This window comes from Lutra lutra, chromosome 10 (genome assembly GCF_902655055.1).
Source record: "Lutra lutra chromosome 10, mLutLut1.2, whole genome shotgun sequence".
Taxonomy (NCBI): domain Eukaryota; kingdom Metazoa; phylum Chordata; class Mammalia; order Carnivora; family Mustelidae; genus Lutra; species Lutra lutra.
The window spans coordinates 10,113,727-10,137,505 of NC_062287.1; the positions used below are offsets into that span (position 1 = coordinate 10,113,727).

The following is a 23,779-nucleotide window of genomic DNA, read 5'->3' on the forward strand; positions in this document are numbered from 1 at the left end:
GTAAGCACTTTCCTGAGGATCTGTTACCAAGAACTTCTCGGTTTAGAGAGCCAGATGATGTTCCTGCTGTTTTCTAACTGCCTTCAAAATAGGGGCTCTTCAGAGGGCCCGGTAAGAGGGGAGTCATTGGAGGTGAAGAAGACATTTACAGTCTTCCACCTTTCCCCACACGAGAGGCTGCCTTAGGCCAGTGACCTGCAGGCCTGCAGAAGGAGAGAGTGACGTCCACTCTCTCAGCATCCGCTCTGTGCCAGGCGCTGTAACGGGGGTCTCTAGACCCTGCCCCGGGGAAGCCTCGCAAAACCCCGTGATACGTAAAGAAACTAAGTAGAAAGATGCTAAGCACTTCTTTTCCAGGATCACAGAGCTGGTCAGTACGGGAGCCAGAATTTCACTCCCGTGAATGTTCATCCAGTTGGGAGCACGGCTTGGGGGAAAGTTTGCTAGCTTCTCTGAGCCTCTGTATCCTCCCTATAAGATGGAAGCCACTGTCCCTGCTTCCAGAGTTCTTGGATTTGAATAATAACATACATGAAGTGCTTGGCCACTTCAGAAGACGTTCACTTCATGGTGACTATTATTTCAGGTCGGAAATTACCATGAACTCACTACCTGCCTCCTCCCATCCTCACCAAAATCTGCTCATCTCCTAGGTACCCCCATCTCAATGAAGGCGAACAGTTATCCGGCTGTTGTTGGCCTGACCTCCTCTCCTGTGCCCGGTTGCAAACCCGAGGGTCCCCCGAAACCTGCTCTTTACTACCTCAGGGCATCAAGGTCTGATGGCCTGGGCCAGGTGGGGTTCTGAGCAGTGCTTACTGGTGGTGTGACGGTGCCGACTGCCAGGAGTGTGTGACCAGGGCCTGCATGAGCCCGGGGCCCAGCGTGCAGGGGGCTGGGAGCCCTGACATAGGAGGGATCTCCAAACCCCCTTGCCACACAGATGCTCCCTGTTACTTGCAGTTTGTCCTCAGCTTAGAATCAGGAAAACCTGTTGATTCCAAAGACTGCGCTCATTCATCGAGATGCCGGCAGGGGCTGTAGTCCCCCCTCCCCGAGTGCCCTGGAAAGGAAGCGTGAGTGACAGCTGACTGCCACCAGCTCGATGACCTTTTTCTTTTTTAAAGATCTTTTTTTTTTTTTTAAAGCGAGACCTCTAATTTGATCTCAAATTCAAAACAGCAAAATGAAGAGGTCAGGATCAGATTTCTCCCGGGGTGGGGGAGGAGGGAGGCTGCCAACGTGCTCCCGGAGACGCCAGCCTCGGGTCCGCCCAGTTCCGGGCTGAGCTCTGGCCACCGGTGGGTTGAGAGACGCTGCTCCGTGTGAGCGTGTCAGCGTGTCTGCCGGCCAGACGTGCCCTCCAGCCCAGCCTGAGCATTGCCGCCCTGTCACATGGCCATCTCCAACTTCCCATTTGCGCTTTTAATCTTCAGCCGCTCCATCTGCTGGTGGAGGCCCCATCCCCCCGGAGCCACAGTCCGCCCACACATGCGCTCCCGCAGCAGCCTGCCTCTCCCTGCCGCAGAGAGACGAGTCTCCACACACGTGAAATGGGTTGGTCCACACACAGTGGGGACGTAGGCCAGATCAAAGGCCCACAAGATAGAAATACTGCAATGGGTGATGAGGACAAAGGTTTCTAGAATGTTCTAGCTGAAAATAGCTCAGGGACCATCGAGTCCAGCATCTGCTTTATTGGAATCCATCTGAATTCGCTAGCTAAATACAATTCACGTGTCTGGCCCACGACGCATCGTTTACAAATAAGGAAATCAAGACTCCCAGAGGCAGGTGCAGGGAAGGGCAGGGGCTCACAGGAGGCCTGGGGAAGCAGAAGGCATGGTGGCCACAGTGCCCGTTCCGGGTCCGGATGCCCGGGCTCAGGGCCCAGCTCCCAGCTCCATCTGTCCTAACCCCACACCCTCCATGTGTTGCCAAGCCCTTCCATGGCCTTGTCCCTAGAAGGTGGGGGTGGGTGCAAGGTCAGGCTTGGAGGAGATGATTTCCGGAAGGCTCCCAGCATTGGGCTGGGCACACAGCAAGCCGGCAGGGACCGGTGGCCACCGTGGCAGTCACTATACTGAGTCGGCTGCTGCCACGGGCACCCCCTGCCTGGCCAGGCCTCTGTGCTCTTGTCCAGAGTTCTTACATATGAGGAGTCCTGTCAGGGCCAGCGGACTTGGTAAGGGACTCTGTGCAGAGGTGGAGGATAGAGAAGTGTCACCCAGGGTATGGACTGGCCTCCGGAAGCCGAGAGCCAGGCCGGTGAGGATGGCTGGTGGGAATCAAGGAGGGTGGAGGCAGGCGCGGGCGAGCCTGGGGGTTGGAGACAAGCGTTTGGTGGGAACTCCACACCGTATGCTCGGGTTCTGGGGGGAGGAGCTCAGAAATAGCCACGCGGGAACCATCTCCTTGCCGAGGCCCTTGTCCCCGCTCTGTCTTCGGAGCCCCCCGTACACTGCAGCCCAAGTAATCCTCTCATACCCGACTCGGCTTGTGATGTATCCCCTCTTGGCCACCTTCGCACTGTCGCCCACAGGATCAAGGACAAACTCCCCTGCTGGGGAGTGTGCTCGTGTGGGGGGCTGTATGTCGCGGGGTGCATGTGGGTGTGGGGATGGTAAGAACGTAGCACTTTTTTACTTTTCTGAAGTTTTGCCGATAAAGCACTGCTGTCGTTTTACCTGAACTACTGTAGGATTGATCGCACTTCTTATGCTGCATGTAAGAGCTATGATTCATGGGTTTTAGGTGTAATTTGAAATAAGCGTACCTATTAATACCCCCCAAAGTATTTTTTCCTATAAGTTATATTGATAGGGGCACCTGGGTGACCCAGTTGATTAAGCACCTGCCTTCGGTTCAGGTCATGATCCCAGGGACCTGGGGGCAATTCCCACACCAGGCTTCTTGTTCAGCAAGGAGCCTGCTTCTCCCTTTGCCTGCTAATTCCCCTGCTTGTGGTTCTCTCTCTCTCTCTCTCTGGAAAAAAATTTATTTATGTATTTATGTATTTATTTATTTATTTAAATAATATTGGTAAAATCACACATGGCCCGTTCAGTGTGATCTCTCTGAGCCTTAAAGCTGGCCTGGGTTTAGAGTCATATTCTGGCCCCAGGTCAGCTAGCTGATCCTGGATTCACAGTGGGGCTCAGCATCTCACGGAGCCTGAGGCACACTTGTTGATGGGGACTCCCCACCACGCACTCTGTTCCCTTGGGCCAGCTCCCAGGTATTTGCCTGCACACATTCTGCTCATTCCCATCCTCTTGCTTCTGTCCCCTCCTTACTGAAAACACCTTCCCCTTCCCTCTCGAAATCCTACCCACTCTCCGAGCCCCGACATCATAAAAATAGCAGGTAATTTTACTGAGTACTCACCAGCTTTCAGAGCCTGCCTCACGAGGTGAGTTCTTGTATGATTCTCCCTTTACTGATGAGAACACTTAGGACCAAGCAGCTGGCCCAGGATGGCACAGGGTCCTTCCAGGTACACAGCAGCCCTACTGGGCGCATGCAGCCCACGCCACCCGCCTTTCTCTCAGTCTTGCGTGGCTGTGAGGCACTTTTAAATACTTCATTCCTGCAGATATATTTTCTGTGTCTTCATGTTTTTTGCCTCAACCACTAGAATTTAAATTCTAGTTGGAATACCTGGAAGATTGCTGTGAGAAGTTTTGAGGACAAGCAAAAGAGAATTAGGTGTGTACAGAACGAGTTTATTAATCTCACTCTAAGGAGGGCACGCCCTGGAGTTTGTGCTTGGCCCCGTCACCACAGTGACAGTGGCTTCCCTTCAGTCATAACATTCCATCGTCGGGCTCCCAAGCCCTTGGGTCCCCTGCTCCTCAGAGAAGAACTTGCAGTGACCACAATTGTCCTTCATAGCAGTCCTAGGATGTGGGACATGACAGTCCCCTTGGCACTTTCTCTGAGCAAATGTAGGCAAAGACCCCATTCGTGGTCCCACCGAGATAGTCCTGGGGTTTCCAGCAGTGCCCTCAGCCTGTGGTCTGTCCCCCGCACATGTCCCCCCACAGGGAAGTACTTCCAACTCCCTCAAAAGGGCTTTCATGCCTCTGCTCTCACTTCATGCCAATGACACCCCGGTCAGTCAGTCATTATTTCCCGTCTGAGGCCAAGGAAACAGAAGTTCAGAGACTGCATGTCTTGCCCAGAATTTCCCAAGGAAATCGTGGCCGAACTAGGCCCCAAATCCAGCCTTTGCCTCGAACCTCGCTGCCCACTGCCCAGCCTTGTCCCTCCTCTCGTTAACTTTCTGGCCCAGGCTGCAGCACAGGGAGGTGGCCAGTCCTCACTCGCTCCCTGAACGTGAAGTGGAAAGCGAAACCCTAAACCCTTTAAGGTTTTATCCGAAAGCCCCTCTAATCCATCAGCGGTCAGTTAGATAACAGCTTAAGTCTCCCCACTTTAAAGGATTACTTTCACGGCCGATCTAGAGCCACACATTACCGGAGGCGTGGGATGATGGTGGGGGCACGCCAGGACACCTTCTCTGGGACGGTGCCTGCATTTCCAGCCAGAGACTGCTGTTCACCCTCAGACTGGGGAGCCTAGAGCCTGTCCTTCCATTAAGTGGCTCCTCAGCCAAGGTCATTTAAAAGACATCTTGATCCTGAAAAGCTCTTCATTCATTCAATAAATATTTATTAAGCACCTACTACATGCCAAGCTGTGTGCAAGATAGTATCAAATGCCTTTGAGTGAACTAGATACATCTCTTCCCCATTTCTATTATAATCAGAGCAGAGCAACATCGGAGCAGGGGGTGGTGAGGGGGGGAATCAGCCACAGCAGAAAGCTCCTCTTGGCTCTAATGTGGTCTTGGCCCCTGATCCATGCACCTGGCATGAGGAATTAGAGAAACATCCGATGAGGGCCATGGTTCTCCAAACCCCAGGCCTTGGATTACAGGGATTATGGCTCTAAAGTCTAGGTATGGGGGTGGGAGGGCGTGCCTGGTGTCCTTCAAGCGAAGGTAAGCATTTGGAAGTCTTCAGACTTCCCTTGGTCTGGGATCAGTGCTAGAGCAGTTTATAAAGGGAGGGATAGTGTCTGATGAAGCAGACCCTCTCCTACCTAGTTGTATTTCTAGGTCTGTTTCTACCTGACTCAGCTGTGACTTTTACCCCCCCCCCCCCCAGGGCAGTTTAGATACACATCAGGAGCAATTTGGTGTGCACCATTGACCCAATCAGCAGAAGGGGAGACCTGTCCCCTCCCCCGACCCTGCTCCCGGAGCACCAATGAATGATGTCTGACAACTGCAGCTAGACCTGCTCTCACCTCTTCCTTGAATGTTTGCTGGGGATACCCGCCTCCCTTAAAGTGCTCTCGGTTTTGGGTCCTGCTTGGGCCACACAGCCGAGACTCTGGATCATTAAAAAGTGATAAAGGAATATGTGCCTCCCCCACTCCCAACCCCGCTTGTCAGAATCATATCAAATTCAGGTCAGGAATTGAAGTAGAGATAGTATTTTTGGAATAAGGACTTTCTAAATAGCTGGGCTATGTGCTGCCGTCACCACAGTCATTGAGAAAAGAGAATCACTGTCTGCAGGGGTGGCTGGGAAATATCACTCGTTCAGCAGTAAGAGGCTAGGAAAGGTGACCCCCACAGGCTTCTTTCTGAGGGCACTCTGAAACCGGTGTGGACCAAGAGCTGGCATTCCAGCCCTGCCTTAGCCAGGTTTATGACCTTGGAGCCATCAGCTGACCTCTCTGGGTCCCAGCCTCTGACGTGCCATTGCTGTGAAGACTGGACAATTGGTATTTGCTTGCCCTGTACCCATTCTTCCTGTTCTGGTAATGACTCCCCGATTTTTCCTGGGGGTAACCACTCCTCTGCCACGGTTAACCACATGATTCAAGAGGAGCTTGAGTCTAACCCCGGTTTCAGAAAACATAGAATCCAGGACCTGCCAATCACAGCATTGTCCATCCCTTTCATCTTACTAATTGGTTCAGAGATGATCACGTGACCCGAGGAGTGCCAATCAGGGCTCAGTCTAGACGTGTGGGAAGCTCTTCCTTCACTGATGCTGCCCTGGGAAATAGGGGATGACTTTGGAGCTGTGCTGGTGACTTTACCGTCCTCGGCTTCTCAGAGAACGGTGTCAACAGAAGAAAGCAGCCCAAGAGTTGAGAGTCCTGACATCATTATTTTGAGCCCCCAGATCCTGCTGTATCCAAGGCTATCACTGGCTTCCCAGTTATGGGAGATAATAAATCCCCCTTTCTGCTTCCGCCAAGTTGAGTTGTCATTGTTACCAAAGGGGCCCTTGTCTGTCCCCTGGTCCCTTTCATCCTGCCTGAGTTCTGTTTACCCTGAAAGCATCAGTTTAAATGTTGAGTTGTCCCGCCCCATTTCTCCTAGCTCCTTTCTTTCCACAATTTGACACAGACACATATTATTCTAACATGCTCTATCATTTGCTTATAAGGACATACTGTTTACTGCTTGCACTCCACCTCTCTTCCCACCAAAATGTGAACTCCGTAGTTTTTCTTAGTTCCCAGCCCTGATGTGACCAAGAACCCAGAAAAGTGTCAACGCGGGACAGGTGCTCAATAAATACTTGTTTGAATGCTAACATTTAGCAAGGAAAGGCATTAGGGGACTTGCACAAGGGCCAGCTTGGTGTGAAGTCTGGTTTTAAACTCTCCATGCACCCCCTTCCACCTCCCACTGTGGTAATGGTTTGGGCTAAAATACTATAGTGAACAGTGGCTTCCATTGTCAAGTGTCCACCACGTGCCAGGCAGTGGGGTAAGTGCTGGGCACATGCAGAAGACAGACACACACAGTTTCTTCTCTCAACGGGGGTCTGCTCAAGAGAAAGGGGGTGAACACACACAAAATCACATGACGTTGGAGCTAGTCAGAGCTAGGACTTTTAGTCTAGCAAAGGCCACAGGGGTCAGAGACTCATCCCTGGAAGGGGTCCCTTCTGAGCTGTATGCTTCCTAAGCTGGAAGGAGGACTTGGCAGGGATGGGCATACATTGAGCAGGGAGAGGAGACGGGGAGAAATGAAGGACACTCAGACTACACCAAAGGCTGGCGCAGGAAAATGTGATCTGATTCCCTCCTTCCCTTGTCTGGCTGTCCTGCAGCCAGCTCCATTAGTCCCTTACCTAGTCTCTGCTTCCCGACCATGTTCTCCCTTACAAGGCTAAGTAGTTGGGAGTCTTTTGCCCTTGTGTTTTAAGGCATAAAAGACTCAACCTCCTTTGGCCACCCGCTCCCACATCATCATCATTCTGGAAATATCCATAGGCTGTTGTCTGTTAAACCGGTCTTTGTTTCTGTGAAAAGCCAGCCCTGGCTCTCCACACCACCATCACCATTGGATGCCTGGAAAGGGGACATCCTCCATTCCAAATTCCCCCTGACTGAGTGCTCCCTGGAGCACCCATCACTCCTTCTCTTCTGGGACATCCCTGGGTAACTCTTCCAGGAGAGAAAGGCTAGCTCAGGGCTGGATGAAAGCCAAAGGCTCCCCTTTCTTGGCCTGAAGTCCCATCTGCGGCACCCTATGTGCCAAGTTTCCATACTCAGATGCAAATGTGCTGGCACGTGTGTAGTCTGCTCTTACTGGTGGAAAAGTCTTTCAACAGCCCTAGGGACACATTGCCTTCTTTCCTGCCAAAAAAAGCAGAGACAAAGATTCATTTCCACTGTGACTAAATAACCCATCAGTTTCTCCAGAAGCGGAAATTGTTAGAGTGAATGCAGACCTTTCTACCAGCACAGCTTCCAAAGATATCTTTTAGCCTCGGGCAAAGTCCTGACAGAGAGATGTTAGTCAAAGCTCTGTCTGCAGTGTGGGCCCCACCTACACTCAGGCTGGCCTGAGGGTTGATGGAGGATAGACCATCACAGAACACCAAGTGCTCATTTCTGCTGCAGGGGGTCCCTGTTGCTCAAACCTGGCCTCGGGGCCCATGACCCCAGCACCGCACCAGAATGAGCCTCAAGTCTGAGGGTCCATGTTTGATTTTATCAAAGCTCTTAAGGCCGTCTTAACAGCATTAAGAGCCTTTGCCTTGGCCAGGGACAAGCCAGATTCAAGCCCTGGGGCATCTAATTACCAACTGCACGACCACAGGCAAGTTACTTAGCTCCTGTAAGGTTGTAAAAATGGGAATAGCCATAGTACTTAGCTCAGGGCATAGATTAAATGAGATAGTGTGTGGGCTGATCACTGTGGACAGAGTGGGCGCAAAGTGAATACTCAGTAAATGACAAGTCTGAGCCTCATCCCTGGTCCCTGGCAACAAGCCATCCCAGTAACTGGGCCAAGGAGTCCACCTCCCCCATAGCCAAACCCGAAGGAGGTGCCAGTCCCTCTAAGGGTGGGACAGACAGCAATGTCAGGAAAGGGAGCTCCCTGCAGACAGGCACCCCGCCTCTCACCCTACTGTCCCTGCTGACCCCTTCTTGGTGACCTTCAGCACACCAAGACTGGTTGACAGAGACAGAACAAAAACCCCAACAATAAAGGTAACATTAGGCCAGTGGAGTCAAAAAATTCAGACCAGAAAAATCCCCATTGCAACTTTCTGACTCCATTCTCCAGTGGAGGGGGAGGGGTGGGTTCCGGTCCCCAGACCCAGCAGCAGAGACCCCTAGCACAGTCCTCAACCCTTCAGAAACCCTTGGTACATGTGAGCAAGAATAAATTAATCAACTTCCCAACTTAAGGCTGGGTGGAAATGGGGGGGGTTGTCTTCTCTGGGCTCCCGTTCAGGACACCTTCCTCCCCAAGCACCTCCTGTAGCCCCAAGGGTGGCAGGTGGGGTACCAATGGAAGGCTGAGACTGAGGAAGCGTGCTGAGGGGGCGGGGGGTGTCTCCAGGGGGAACGGACCCTCCTCCCAGGCTCAGGCCTGGGCCCCATGGCTGCTGGGGCCCAGGGCTCAGGTTTGGGTGTCCCCGCCCCCTCGCAGGGCAGGCTCCGCCCCTCCTCGCGGGAAGGCGGAAGGCGGGCACCTGGCCGTGCCCACCCCGTGGGCGGAGCGGCGGGAAGGCAGGAAGCCGCCACCAGCCCAGCCTTGAGCCTCACGTGCACCCGGGGCCGGTGTGGATGGAGGATGCGGGGCCTGGAGGGGCCGGGCCGCCTCTGACCCCATGGCCCCCTGGGGCAGCGGCTGGGCAGCCTCGCCGTGGTCACCCGCGACGACTTCGAGGGCGCCTGGCGCCGTGTGGCCCGCGGCGGCTTCGACCCGCGCTCCAGGTGCAGCGAGTCCGCCGGTGCCCTCAGCCGGAGGCCGCCAGGTACCTGCCTGCGCCGTTCGATCCGGAGGGCACAGCCGGAGCTCCCCTGGGAGGGGTGCGGGGCTTGACCCCGGCGCGGCCCTGGCAGCTTGTGTCCCCGCCTGAAGCGCGGTTAGGCCCCCGTTCCCCTCTGTGGAATGCACAGAGGGCCGGGGAGGGGGACGAGAACTACCCTCCAGAAACAGTTGGGCCCATCTGACCGCCCAGACTGGCCGGCCCCCTTCCTCCTGGGTGTCAGGGTGGGCATGACTGCCCTTGCTGGCCCTCTGGGTGGATCCGCCCCAGGGTCTCCGCCAGGCCCGGCTGGGCCCGCCCAGAGTCTGAGGCACTTGGCCCAGTGACGCTCAGTGACCTGTGGAGAAGCATGCTCTCCCTCTCTGTCCTGTGGCCGTGGCAGTGCAGGCCAGGGGAGGCGTGGGGACTGGAGCCTGCCCAGTCTGTGTGCCGGACCTCGGCTAGGTCCTGCTGGCAAGTCAAGCTGGGGAGGCGTGGCTCTGTCCTTGCTTTTGTTTCCAGGCCCCCCCGCCCGGCCCCCTCCACCAGGTGCGGTGTGGCCCACCCTGGGCGGCCCTCCTTTCTCTCCTGGCTGCCTCTTTGTCGCTGCGTGCACCTGTCTCTGCCTTCCCACTGACATGGGCTCCAGTCTCCTTCCCATCCGATTTGCTTGGAGTGGCCTGCGCTTACCCCCTCTTGCAACCCTGAAGGAGAGACACTAAGGACGTGAAGTCTGCGTGAGAGAATTGCGTCGTTCTCCCAAGACTCCCAGGCCATCAGTCAAAGGGCCTGGTGAGGGCATCTCCTATTGGCACCTTCTGTGGATGTCGTGTTCTCTTCGGTCACCATGCAAATCCCCAAGACAGAGCCTCAGGTCCCCCACACTCGAGACAGCCCCTCCTCTAATTCCTGGGCCCTCCAGCTGCTTCGTGAATTCGAGCAAAACGAGACAGCCCACAACTTGACCCTCTTCCTCCTTCCACGCGCTCATGCTGGCTTTGGGGTACAGTCAGGTTTTTCTAGGGTTTGTCCACATCATTCAGACTTTGAAGTGAAGGACGAAAGGACACAGATGGCATTAACGAGACTGTATTGTTGGGCACTGACAACGGCTTTCCCGTCCCAAGTTCTGGGAACCCTCTGGGGGAACGGGCCAAGGGATTTAATGATGATGGATGTCTGCTGAGTGGGAGTGACTACACTGGCAGCTTTAAGCATGTTCACTGGACTCCCTATACCTCTTCCTTCATTCCTTCAGTGGATGAATGCTTTGTGTCGCCTGCTGTGCTGGACTCTGAGATATAAAGAGTACAAACAGATACAGCCCTGTTCTCCTGGAGCTGGCAGCCTGGGGGGCAGAGACACTCGTCAGGTAACTCCACGTGGAGATGTCAAATGTGCTGCTGTGAGAAGAGCAACAAAGGAGATTGATGGTTCTGTGAGAGCTTATTCATAGAGTTTGACCAGGATCAGAAAAGGCTTCCCCAAGATTACAGCTGAACGGAAGAGTGAAGGATGAGTGTGAGTAAAGTCGTTGAAGTGGAGAAAACTTTCCAGGAAGAGGCAGCAGAAAGTGCAAAGGGCCTGTGGCAGGAGGGATATAGTAAGTGAAAGGGTAGGAAGAGGCTGTTGAGGCTGGAGTTGAGAGAGAGGGAGCAGTGGAAAGCCACTGGAGAGTTTGCAACCACGTTAGGGGTGTGTGACAAAAAGGAGTTGATCAAATTTGCAGGATGGAAGACGGATTGGAAGGGTTGAGTGGCTGCTGGCCCACAATAAAGGGTTGTCATTATTCAGGGAAGAGATGATTGCCATCCAGCTTCTACGTAGTGATAGAGGGAAAGGAATGGATTATGCAGTATTTAGGACATAAACATTCACTTGACTTGGTGCTGGGTTGTCTGGGGGGCATGATGAGGAAGAGGAGTGTCAAGGTTAACATGAAGGTTGGCTTGCCCAGAGGAACAAAGGCTCATACAATGTCTGTTCCATGAGAGCTGAGCCCATGCCCATTCACCGCTCTATCCCCACAGCGTGGCATGTAGTTGGTGTCTGTTGAATGATGCTGTTGACAATTAATAAAGGGAACATGAAAGGATGTGCAGGTTGGGAGAAGAAATTCTAGAGCTCGGTTTCGTACAGGTTGAGTGTAAGGTGCCTTTTAAACAGCCAAAAAGAATTGTCAAATAGATTTCAGGTGAAGGTCTGAGCTAACAATATGAAAATTTGTGAGTCATTTGTTCTAAGTCCTAATTACGGCAATGACACGCATTCACTGTAGGCACAAACTAAGTGAAACAAAGTCCCAACCTCATGAAGTTTTATAGTTTAAGGAAGGAAGGAATCTAGAGGAAGACAGGAAATAAGTAAATAATACAGAAATAAATCATTTTTATCTATAACACTGACAGCCTCCTGACATGTTCTTGATGAAAATACCTAAAGAAAGTTGAACAATCTGATCTTCCAAGAAAACAGTTGATCTGGAAATATTAACTTGTGTGTCCCGGACCATGACAGATTATGAGGTGGTAAGAGACAGTGCCGAATGAGAAGGCAAGGGCTGGCCCAGGACTGGCTGATCTACCGAGACCTGAAAACTTTCCTAGGCTGTAGCCCTGGGGCAGAGGGTCTTTGCACGCCTTAGCAACAGCTGCTCAGAGAAATATCGAGACCAGACACCCCATGATGGGGGCTGGTGGGGAGGGATGAGAAGCAGACACAGGACATGGGGGCAAGGAGTCTGGGTGTCTGGGGCAAGCAACTGGTGTTCCCATTTTACAGTGAAGAAACTGAGGCCCAGAGAGTTTACTGGCCCCGGGGTCATGCAGAGCATAAGTGGTCAAACTGGGGTTTGAAATCAGGGCAGATCCCTGGCTTTTCCCCTCCATGACAGGTGTCTCAGTTCCTGGGAAATGGAAGGGACAAGAGGAGACAGATAGGAAGGTCCGCAGAGGTAGAGGCGAGAGCAAGGGGAACCTGGGACAACCCTGTCCAGAGGCGAGGGACAGCAGGTGCTTTCTCTGGAGGTCAGCAGTCTCTGGCTGGCTTCCCGGGGCGCCCTACATGCGCATTCCTGGCAGCCTCCGACTGCAGGGCCCACGCAGCAGCTTTGCAAATGCTGTGCTTTTAAAAATGTCATTTCTCCTTAATCCCCATCCCCGCAATCCCCAAACAATCTCAACAATTTGCATATCTACTGGTCATTTGGCACAGTCAACCTAACAAGAGTCTGCAAACGCTTATGCTGTAAGGCCTTCCCTTAAGTCTTGACTTCTGTTCCATTCAACAAAGATGTATTGGGCCGTGCATGCAATGGGCAGGGGTGGGAAGCCAGAGGGATGATTGCGGTCCATCCATAAAACGGAGTACGTGCAACCATTGCAGACCTTGCTTCGGGAGAATGGCCATGTGAGCAAGACCCATGCCACTCACACTGGAAGAGCAGATCGCAAAGCAGCCCACACCATGCGATGGCCAGGCATAGGGGGAGGGGAGGAAGGAGCGCAAAGGAGAGAGATTCATTGCACATGTATGTATAAAAGAAGATACTAAAATATGAGCAGAGGCCAGCTCTGGAAGGATGGTTTAATTTTCTTCTATATAGCTCCCCGTACGCCCTTGATTTTCTACAAGGATCTATATTACTTTCATAATCCAAACGGCAATAGGCGAGCCTTTAAAACACAAGCATGGGGTGTGATGTTGGTCCTCCGGGGGCTTGTGATCTCCTGGGGGAGGCAAACATGGACAAGTGGCAGAATAAATGGGGGGGTGGGGCTTTTCGTGGCCGCCTCTGTGGAATGGACTTTGTCCTGAGCCAGCAGACTCTTTCCCTTCCTGTCCTGTCGCTTCTGGCCATCCAGGCCCCACTGTGGGCATCTTGCTGGGCCTCCTTCTAGGACTCTCCTTCCTCCTGCACTGCCTTGCCGGCCCCCGAGGCTTCTCGGGGTCTCCACAGCCTGGCACGAAGCCTCGTTTGTTCTCTGCTAACCGCTGTTGGAATGAACCGGTCATCTCCTTTCCCCACCAGTGCCCCGCCTCCCCACAGCTACCATGTGGAGCTTCTCATTGAAGAAGCAGCCAAAATGGAGAAGATCAAATTTCCACACATCCTGTCCATCTACGGGTGTGCGGGGAGCCCCTGGGCACGGTGATGGAGTTCATGGCCAGCAGCTCCCTGGAGAAGATGGTGCCCACACACAGCCTCTCCCAGCAGCTCAAGTTCCACATCGCCCCGGAGATCAGCCTGACCATGAGCCTTCTCCATAGCATCAAGCCACCCCTGCTCTTCCGGGACCTCAAGCCAGGCAACCTCCTCCTGGATAGCAATATGCAAGGTAAAGGCCCAGTTGACCTCCCTGCACCCTTTCCACGCCAGACTCTCCGCCGGTGAGCCAGCCTGCCTGGCCTGCTGAGAGTTTAAAGTAACTCCCTTCATGGACAAGTACTGAAGGTGAAGAGATGAGCAGTGGAGTCTGATGCTTGAATCTGGGTATCAGGATGCCTGCAATGACTCCCCCTGGACCTCAGGCTTCTGTTTCTACTGTCGGTAGAATATTCCCCATCCCTCCCCTTGCTTGCTTTGTGTGGGGATGTGTGTAAATGAGATGATTCCCCAGAAAAGTTATGATGGCCTTCGGTTCCTAAAATGTGCCACCCTCTTTTGCCCCAGGACTTTTGCACATTCTAGCCCTAGTGCCAGGAACAGTGTTCCCTTACTGCCTTCTTTATCTAGCAAGTCATGCTCATCTTTCAGTGCTCTGCTTAACACTATCCTCTTGGGGAGGTTTCCCCTGGTCTACCCCAACAGCCCCCTGTTGTATATCCTCACAGTACCTCTGACTCTTCAGACTGCTAACCGCACTCATTAAGTCTACAGTCATTTGTGAAACTATTTCATTAGTGACTATACCCCCTATTTGAGTAAGCACTTGGGAGAGTAATGGGTGTTGGGGTCTCATCTTTCTTAATCTGCTGCCTGATTCTCAGCTCCCAGCCTAGCTGATCTGTGAATGAGTCCGTGGATAGAAGCAAAGTGGGGGACAAGCACACATGGTGTATTCAGGGCCCTTGGAAGTGGATGAACAGAAGCTCATCAAAGATGGCAACTTTATCCACAGCCCCTCTGGCTAATGGCAACACCTCTTAAGTACTTACTGTGCGCCCAGCTCTGTTCTAGATGCTTTTTGTTTATCCCCCATTTCATGCTTATAATAGCACTATGAACTAAGTGTTCCTGTTATTTCCAGTTTATAGATGAGGAAGGTGAGGGTCCGAGGAGATCAGTAACATGTCTGAGATCATGCCAAGGTCACATGTGGCAGAGCTGGGAGAGGCCCTGGCCCTTAACCACTCCACTGGGAGGCTGTGGGACAGGGAGGGATCAAGGCAGGTTTCTGGAGGCAAGACTCTTGCTCCCTTACCCCTGCCGGTGGCTTCCTCCCAGATTTCGGACTTTGGCCTGTCCAAGTGGATGGAACAGTCCATCCAGATGCAGTACATGGAGAGGTCAGCGCTGTGGGGCACCGTCAGCTACAGCCCTCCTAAGATGTCCTTGGAAGGTAACAAGGCCCTAGGACCCAAGTACGATGTGTACAGGTGAGAGGCGACTGGGCTCCATGCCACATTCCCAGGGTTGGGGGAGCTGGTTATCACCACCGGCCTGACACCTCCTGGTCCCAAGGGCATTTCGGGACAGGGAGGAGGAAGGACGCAGGGGCACTCTGGCTGGAGGGGCTTTGCCCAGGAAGGTGTGACCCATGGGGCCTCCCGGGTGGGGTGACCATGGGTATCTGAAAAGGTGACTCAGGAGCACTCTGCCCTGTCTGCAGCTTTGGGATCGTCATCTGGGAACTCCTCACTCAGAAGAAACCATATTCAGGCAGGAGACGGTGGGACAGCCACGGGTGGGGTCCCGGAAGGCACTGAGAGAGGCTAAAGGCTTGCAGGGGCAGGATAAGTGGTGGCTTTGGGTTGGGGAGCAGCATATGCTTTAAGGATTCCCATCACCCCCTCCTTCTTCCCTCCCCTGCTGGAATCTCAGTCTGTAACCTAGCTGTTTATTCATGGCGCATTTATGTTGCCCCTACTGTGTGCACCCCTGTGGGGATCCCCAGAGCCGCCCACCACCCTGCCCAGCCTGCTGCTCTGGCCCTGGCACCCTGCACACACACAGCCTGGGCCTCCCCTTCAGCATGGTGACCGTTGTCATCCCTCCCTGCAGCCTGTCTCAGACGAGTGGCCAGGTGAGGCCCAGAAGATAGTAAACTGAGGAGATGCTGTGGGATTGGGACCCCAAGAAGAGGCTCTGCTTCCCAGGTTCTTGTCTGGCCTGATCTGTCGTAGGAACTCGGGAGCTGGCTGGGGCTGGAGTGCATGGAAGCAAGGGCCGAGGTTCAAGGGGGCAGGAGAGGTGGTGGCTGAAACCTGGGCCACTCCTGAGGGCTCCGTGTGGCCCTGGGGCACAGTTCACATCTTGGTGCTGGAGGAGAGCAGTGGGGGAGGGGGCAGCTGAGGGCTGCAGCCCATCTCTCTGGGTCACTGTGCACCCTCATGGGAGGTCAAGGGGAAGACCCAAACCGGCAGGGTCTGGGCCTGGCTCTCCTGCTTCTGAGTCCTCCGGTTAGCCGGGCTCTGTCCAGGGGCCACAGCACCCTCATTTGTGAAATGTTCCCAGACGGCGAGATCATGGGCATGGACAGACCCCTTTAGTGACTGTGGAGACACACACCTGTGTGACTGTGAGCCCTCAGAGATCACCCACCTAGTCCTGTCCCCTCATTTATGGGAAAGGACTGACCCTCAGAGGGCCAGGGATCTGCTAAATGTGGACTCGCTGAGCCACAGCCGGGATCCAGCTCTCCCAGGGTGCATGTGTGGGTGGATGTGAGTCCAGGAATGGGTTTTGGGGTGGGGGGGAACACAGGGACCGTTAGGGTGTCTAAAATGGGGAACAGACTGGTGGCCAGCCTGTTGCTTCCATCTCTGTCTTTCTCCTTCATGGAGCAGACATCACAGTCGAGACAGACATGCTGCTCTCCCTGTTCCAGGGTCCTATGGCAGACGCCGAGAGCGAGGCTCTGGCCAGGACAGTGCCCTGCCAGCTGTCTCCCCCAGCCTGGGGAGGTGCGTGTGTGCGGGGGGGGGGGCATCTCCCATAAGGGTAAGACCTCTGGGGTGGGGGAGGCGGGGGGACCGCATGCATGATGCGTGGGCTTGTCCTTCTCTAGGTCCCCCTGGCTGAGGGAGCAGATGGGGACTGAGAGCCAGCCCAGCCCACACTGCTAGCCGTGCCAGGCAGCCCACTTGGGGACAACCGTTCCAAATTTGCACAGTGGTGGCTGTGGCTCAGAGTCCCTGAGAAGGACTCATCAGAGTCCTGCCTGCGGGCTTTCACGCCGGCATCGGTGTCCCCAGCTTCCTCACTCCCTAACACGGGAACCAGCCGTGGGCTAGCAGGGCCTCCTGGCCGAATCACGGGGCCAGCCACCCTGTACTCCACATGGTCCAAGGGGCAGTCAAGGCCCCAGACCACCTCTTCTGGCAGGCTCTCCCCTGCTCAGGACTTTCCTGCAGACCCAGCTGTCGTCGGGAATGGCATGGGAGGGGCTTCCTAGGACAGGTGCTGGAGAGAGGGAAGGAGTGGAGGAGGATAGAGACCAGAACTGCCTCACTGGTCTAATCTGCCCCCTTGTCTTCTGATTCCCTCTGCCCAGGTCAGTGTTGAGGTCAGCCAAGAGCTAACAGACAAGGGTGAGCCCACAGAGCCACTGCTGGAACCGGAGAATTCCCAGGGAGGAGAAAGTGGACTCAAACTGCACCCTTTCCACCTCTCCCCTGCCCACCACCCCTGACCCAACCCTCTGCCTTGCTCGTCCCAAATCAGAAGTTGGTACGTCCCTTTCTAGACACTGGCTCCAGGTTCCAGAAATTTACATGCCTTCAGGGGTCAGGCTCTGCTTCCCCTCCAGGCTTGTGTTTTCTAGAAGGCCTGACTCCTCTCCTGGCTTTCAGGTGGGGTGGGGTGGGGAGGGTCGCAGGCATTGGCTTGCCAGCCTGGCTGCATTGTAGAATGACCTGGGGGATGAAAGCTGCCCCATGCCTGGGCCACCTAGAGTGATTAAATCAGAATCTTGCCGGCTGGGTTGGGGGGTTGGGGGTGGGGCGGTAATTGACCTGGGCAGGGATATTTGTTGTTGTTTGTTTGTTTTGGAAATTGTTGCTTTTAGTCCAGATACACTTTTGGGTAGAGCAGGAGGAAGCCTTAGCAGCCAAAGCTGCTAAGATCATAGAGCCTATTTTCAGCTGGCATTGACTTTGTGCCAAGCACACCCCTGAAAGCTCTTGGCTACCCAGGCTGTTCTCGCAACGGTGGCACGAAGTGGGCATTGTTGTTGGCCCCTTTGTGGATCAGGATCTGGAGGCTCACAGAGGGCAGGAATTAGCTAAGGTCCGGCAGTGCGAAGCGTGGGTTTGCTCCCAGGCCTTCTTCTGCCCCTTCTTCTGCCCCCTCCGCACAGACGGGCAGCCAGAGTCCGACCTCCAGGACACAGGAGGCTGTGCAGAGATCTGTGATAGCAGGAGAGACTGCCCCCCTCCCAGAGTCTCTGTTCCTGGTTGGCACTTGCAGGAGGCAGTGGGCTGGACGAGATGACCTGCGGCCAGCCCAGAGGTCCTCCTTCCAACCCCATCTTCCCCCCAGCAGACTCCGGAGACTACTTGAAGCACGTCCTGGGACGAGGAGCTGCATGGCTGCGAGAACAAAGTCACTCCCCTCACTTCCCGGTGGTGCAGGGCACAGGTGAGGCTGCTGCTAGCTCACGAGGTCCACGTGGACGGCCAGAGCACCTGCGGCTACACGCCCCTCCTCATCGCTGCGCAGGACCAGCAGCCCGACCTCTGCACCCTGCTCCTGCAGCACGGGGCGGATGCCAAGCTGGCAGAGGAGGACAGCTGGGCCCCGCTGCCCTTTGTAGCCCAGAGCGGTGGTGACAGCCCCGCGCCCCCACCCCTTGGACCACAGGGCCCATGTGGGTACCCAGGAGCGCGAGGGTGGACCCCGCCCCACCTGGCCACACAGAACACCTCTGAGAATGTGGCACGGCTTCTGGCCTCCCGTCAAGCTGACCCCAACCTGCGTGAGGCTGAGGGCAGGACCCCTCTGCACGTGGCTGTCTACTTCGGCCATGCCAGCCTGGTCAAGCTGCCGACAGGCCCGGGGGCCGAGTTGGAGCCCAGCAGAGAAACCTGAGCACGCCCCTGCCCCTGGCGGTGGAGCGAGGCGAAGTGAGGGCCATCCGGCACCTGCTGAAAAGTGGGGCGGCTCCTGATGCCCTCGACCGGAGCAGACAGCGGCCACCAGGGGTAAGTGCCTGGCCTGGGAGGTGCTGCTCAGGGATGGGGCCGGCTTTGAGCTACTGAGCCGGCAGGGCTGGAACCCCCTGCACCTCGCAGCCTACAAGGGCCCCTTGGAGGTTGTCCACCTGCTGGCAGAGAGCCAGGCAAACGTGGGAGCTCCCGGAGGCATGAAGGGGACACCTCTGCACCTAGCTGCCCGCCACGGGGAGGAGCTGGTGGCGTTGGCGCTAGTGTGGTGTAATGCTGACCCCAGTGCAGCCAAGCGGGGGGCTGGACACCCCTCCACCTGGTCGTCCAGAGGGGCGTCTTCCTGAGCGTCCTCAGCCTCCTGGAGCACCACGCAGATGCCCATGCCCGCAGCAAGGTGGGCTGATGCCCGCGCACCTGAAAGCCCTCAAGAGCACGTGGCCATCCTCAAAGGGCTGCTTGCGCTGGTGCCCGGCTGGGCATCCGGGACGGGGCGGGCTGTGCACCCCGACAGCTGGCCTTCCGGAGCCAAAAGCAGAGCACAATCGCCCTCCTGGAGGGCAAGGAGCCCTTCTCACTGGCCCTTCTGGGTGATGATGAGCCAGGAGCACAGACAGAAAGCCAGACAACGGGGGAGGGGGGGCTTTCTTCCTTCCCTGGGAGGGAGAGGGGCTGGGGAAGTGACGCTGGGCTGCCGGCAGGGCCCCTTCCCTGTCCTTGCCACCTGCCCCTTGGACCTTGAGAGGAAGCCAAAACGCGGTCTCCCCCTGGAGGGAGGGGGAAACCAGTGCTGAGGTGGGAGCTGGGTGGGAGCCAGGGGCTCCCTCTTCCTCCTCCTATACTGGGACCCAAGCCCTCTTCCTTCTTCCTCCCCAAGACTCCTGCCACCTTCTGTCATTCGCCCCTGAGCTCACAGGGAACCACAGAGAAGAGGGACATACTCCCTCCCAGTTGGTCCCTATGTGACTTGGTCCCCATCTCAAGCCAGGCCTGGCCAGCCAGGCAAATGCTTTTCAAAAGGGGCAGGAGCTCACATTTGGGAGGAAATTTCTGCCTACTGTTGAAAGCCCTAGCCAGCCCCCTTTTGCCACAGAGACCACACCTTCTGGTGGCCCTGGCTCCAGTGCCTGGGTCTCCCATGTGGTTTCGGCGGGGGAAGGAAGGCTGTACTCCCGCCGCCCACGAGTAGTCCTCCATGGGGTGCTCCATCCCCCCTTCCCCACCCCTTCACTGTGTCTCATTACACGGCCAAGTTTCCAACCCTGAGGTCAGTAACACGGTGGATCTGAGTCTTCTCTTTGCAGATGGGCCGACCACTGGGGCCAGTAGTGTTACTGTGGGATGTGGTATGTGTGCAGGTTCACGCAGCAGGAGGAGACAGGGGCAGCTGTGGGGAGTGAGGGGCTGAGGAGGGTGAGGGATGACTTCTTGGGGCTCGGTGTGGAGCTCCAGGACAGGATGTCCCTTCAGACAGCTGTAGCTCCGGGTGCTCTCCCCTGGGGCCACTCCCTGGCCCCCCGGCTGCCAGCCTGGCCGTCCTCCAGGCTGTGGGGCAGGCTGGGGCAGGGCTGGGCTGCTCACACTAACCAGCTTCTGCTTCTGCCCTGGCTCTGCCGGGAATGGCTGACCTCGGGTCAGGGTGGGAGGTTCCAGTGGGGGCAGAATGGGTGCCCTAAAATCCCATCCCGCACCTCTCCACCTCTCTGCACTGCTGGAGCAGCCCCTCCGACTCTTTGATTGTCAGAGAAAAGGAACCTTCTGCCCCAGCTACTGTCCAGTTCCCACCCCCAGCCACATGGTGGGCCCACCTCCACGTGTGGTCCTGCTGGGCTGGACTAGGGCCTCCTGTCCGCATGGGGTGAGAGGCAGAGCCGAGAATCTCCCTGGCTGAGCTGGAGAGCCGCCAGGCTGATGTCTCATATCTTTTCCCTGCTTCCTTCCTTGCACCTAGCACCACCATGACAGTAATCACTGGCCAGCAGCCCCGGGGAGCCCGGGTTTTCCTCTCCTGCCTGGATGAGCGGGAACTCCTGAGGATCACTGCAGGTGACACTCAGCAGAATGTTCCATCCTCCTACTCCCTGCTGGCCGCCCAGTCCATTCTCCATGTTCTTCCTGGAACTGGGCTTCAGGCAAGACTCGTAGCTGAAAGTCCCCCTGGGAGTTCTGTCTTCCCTAGAACGTGCTAGAGCAGGAAGGGGGAAGGGGAGAGGGCTCCGTGCCATCCGTGATCCTTGCACGCTGGCTCCCAGTATAGGATTCTTCTGCACGAGCCAGAGGGCGGGTGTGGGGCTATGTGTACAAAGCCGAGTGAGCTCAGATCAATCCATGGGGACGGCCAGGAGCGAGGCACTGGGGGACAGTGGTGTCTGGGCTATCCTCTTGGAAAAAATTTGAGGAAGGACCTTGCAGAAAGGAGCTAGGAAAGATAAACGATTCTTTTGCGCCTGTTGTCCTATAAGGGGCAAGGATCCCATGGAATGGGGCCAGGACTACCCATGGGAATCATTTCAGCTCACTAACCTGATCCCAGGGTCCAGGCTGAGATTCCCAGACCGCTGCTTTCTCTACCCGCTTCTTCCAAGAGGTAGTGGAGGTCATGGCTTCAGGCCAGCTCTGGCCAACCGCCCTTGCATCGCCTACCAGCACCTTTTTCTCCCTTTTCAAGCCAGCCCGAGCCAGACACAGACACACAGCATCTACCCTGAATCCCACTGCAACACAGGCGCCTTCTAGAGATTTCCAAGGCATGTTCAAAATTGGATTTCATTGAGGCCCTTGAAATTCCCAAGGAGAGGGTCTCCAGTTGAATTTCAAACCCTGTTTAGGGGAATTTGGGGAGATTGAGGATAGGAACTCCCTCGTTTCCTTCTGGGCATCTCTACTTGGAGACCCTACAGGCCCCTTAAACTCAAAAGGCCCCAAACTGAACATTCCCTCCCCCTCCACAAGTCTGTCCATCACCCTCTCTCCCTTACTGTAGTTGAAAGGTACCTGAACTGCTCACCCAGGAGTCCTTCTAGACCAGTGTTGTCCAGCAGGACGTCCTGGGAAGGTGGAAGCCTGCTCTGTCCGAGGCTGTTCTGGAGGATAGCCGCTGGCCCCATGTGTTACTGAGCACCTGATGTGGCCAGCGTGGTTTAATAAGCTTAGGTAGCCACACGCACTGGTAGACCACACGGTCCCTAAGCTCCCTGACCTGTCCTCATCCCGCAGGCTCCCAGGCGCAGCGGGTCAGACAGGAAGGGCTTTCTGGAAGATGCATGCGTGGAAGGAGGACAAGGACACAGCAGGCGGCGGGCAGGGCCTGGACTAGAGGGGCTGGGGCCAGGGACCCCAGAGGCCAGGGAATGTGGACGAGCAAGTAGGTTGGGGGTGCAGGCAGCCGGAGAGCTGATGGCTCGGGGAGACCCTGATGCCCATCCTGGTTCCAGAGCTTGGACCTCGGACTCAATGGAAGGGGCAGTGGGGAACTGCTGTCACTTTGTGAGCAGAGTAAAGTCCGAATGAACTGTACGCTCCCAAGACCCTCCAGCTGGGCGTAGGGTGAGGAAGGGATGCTCTGGTGAGGGAAGACCCTACTCTCATGTGACCACACAGTGTCTGCGGCTGGGGCCACCCGGGAAAACCCGCATGCGCCTGCCCGAACTCTGTGCCGAGTCCCCTGCCCCTCCCCCCCCCCCGAACGGTAGCACCCCATCCCCTGGCACCAGGGAGCCCACCTCCCTCTCTGGCCTCTTGCGCATGCCCAGGTCTCAGGAAGGAGTCAGGGGCCACAGCATGGGCTCAGAGCCGCCAGGCCTCCAACCAGAAGGAAAAGGCCTCTCCAGATGCCTTCTCCATCAGGCTTCTCCCCAGCGGCACTCACCCTGCTGCCTTTGCCAGGTCGCAGAGCTCGGGTGGCACAGAGGGACCAGGTGCCCTCTTGTCACTGTGCCACCAGGCCCCCAAAGCCAGGGTGGAAGCCGTCCCTTCCAGAGATGCTCTGGTCTCTTGCCTGCCACCTCCCCAACCCGGCTTCTCCGGAAGCAGAGCGAGGGGCGTCTGGTTGGCAGGAGGGTACGCCCAGACTCTGATCTGCCACTAAGACCCCTCTAGAAACGACTCCCCTCTCTACACACCCGTCCCCCCCTCATTTGCTCTGCAGCCCAAATGGCTGTCAGGCTATTCACAGGTACTCAAGGGACCCGAAAGTCTGGTCCCAGATGCTTTCTCTTTCTCTGTCTTCCCACCTTGGTAGACATGCGCTCACCACACCAGCCTCCTCCAGCCGTGCTCAGCGCTGGTCAGGAGACAGAGTGGACAGTGCAAGATGGAGATTTGGAACCCTGGGCTCAGGAGCCAGCCTGCCGTCCAGGCAGTCGGCCTCCCTGTGAGAGAAGTTTCTTCTGTAACAGGGGACCCTGTGGACGGATGCCGGGGGTACGCAGAGGGCAGTGTCATGGGGGCAAGGCATAGGATGGGAGCTAATGGCCACAGACGCAGCTTGTGTCCTGGGGCCTGGGAGGGCGATGAGGTAGGGGACACAAGGCTGGGTCACGCAGTCTGTGGGACAGGGATGGGGTGGGAAGGGATCCCAGATAGGTGGACACACTGCTCCCCAAGGCAGACCAGTCCTCAGTGTCCCTCCTTGCAGATGACTGACCGTCCCTGTTCTGAGACCCCTGGGGAAGTAGGACAGGCAGTCACTTCGTTCAGGGGCCTCCTGCCCCACCATTCAGGCTGTCCTCTGTGCCATCAGCCTCTTGCCCTCACCAATTCCACACCAAGGCGTGCCGCGTCATTGTTGTCACCTACGTGACCAGCGTTCCCACCCCCAGCCAGGGCTCTGCTGTGGCGAATGTGCAGTTTGTGCGGCTGTAGTGAGATTGTTGGATGAGCGCCCTCCGGGGCCGGGAGCTCTGCAAATACCGCGGTCCCGTCCCCGGTTCCTGTTTCACTCCTAGCACCTTGCTCAGGGCCTGGAGCACAAAGGTTGCCCCAGAAATTGCCACCGAGGACCCCAGCGGTGGGTGGAGGGAGGAAATGCAGTGTCCCCTGCATCACCCGCCTGCCCAGTGCCCAGGACGTCTCCCTGGCTGGTGGCCTGTGGGGACTCCTCCAGAAGGCACTAGGAGAAGAGTAAGGGCCTGAAGCTTTGAAGACTTGCAGTCACT

General features: G+C 56.1%; 1 protein-coding gene across 1 annotated transcript; it reads left to right on the plus strand.

Moving 5' to 3' along the window:
- Positions 1 to 1,025: 1,025 nt before the first annotated feature.
- ANKK1 (ankyrin repeat and kinase domain containing 1) lies at positions 1,026 to 23,486 on the plus strand. The gene is given in 17 exon segments (XM_047691600.1): positions 1,026 to 1,076; positions 9,176 to 9,360; positions 13,330 to 13,424; positions 13,427 to 13,647; positions 14,746 to 14,897; positions 15,131 to 15,180; positions 16,308 to 16,404; positions 16,406 to 16,424; positions 17,015 to 17,051; positions 18,004 to 18,031; positions 18,033 to 18,526; positions 18,529 to 18,642; positions 18,645 to 18,886; positions 18,955 to 19,020; positions 21,840 to 21,987; positions 22,376 to 22,540; positions 23,365 to 23,486. Coding segments are annotated over 17 exon segments (2,286 nt in total).
- The last annotated feature ends 293 nt before the right edge of the window (positions 23,487 to 23,779 follow it).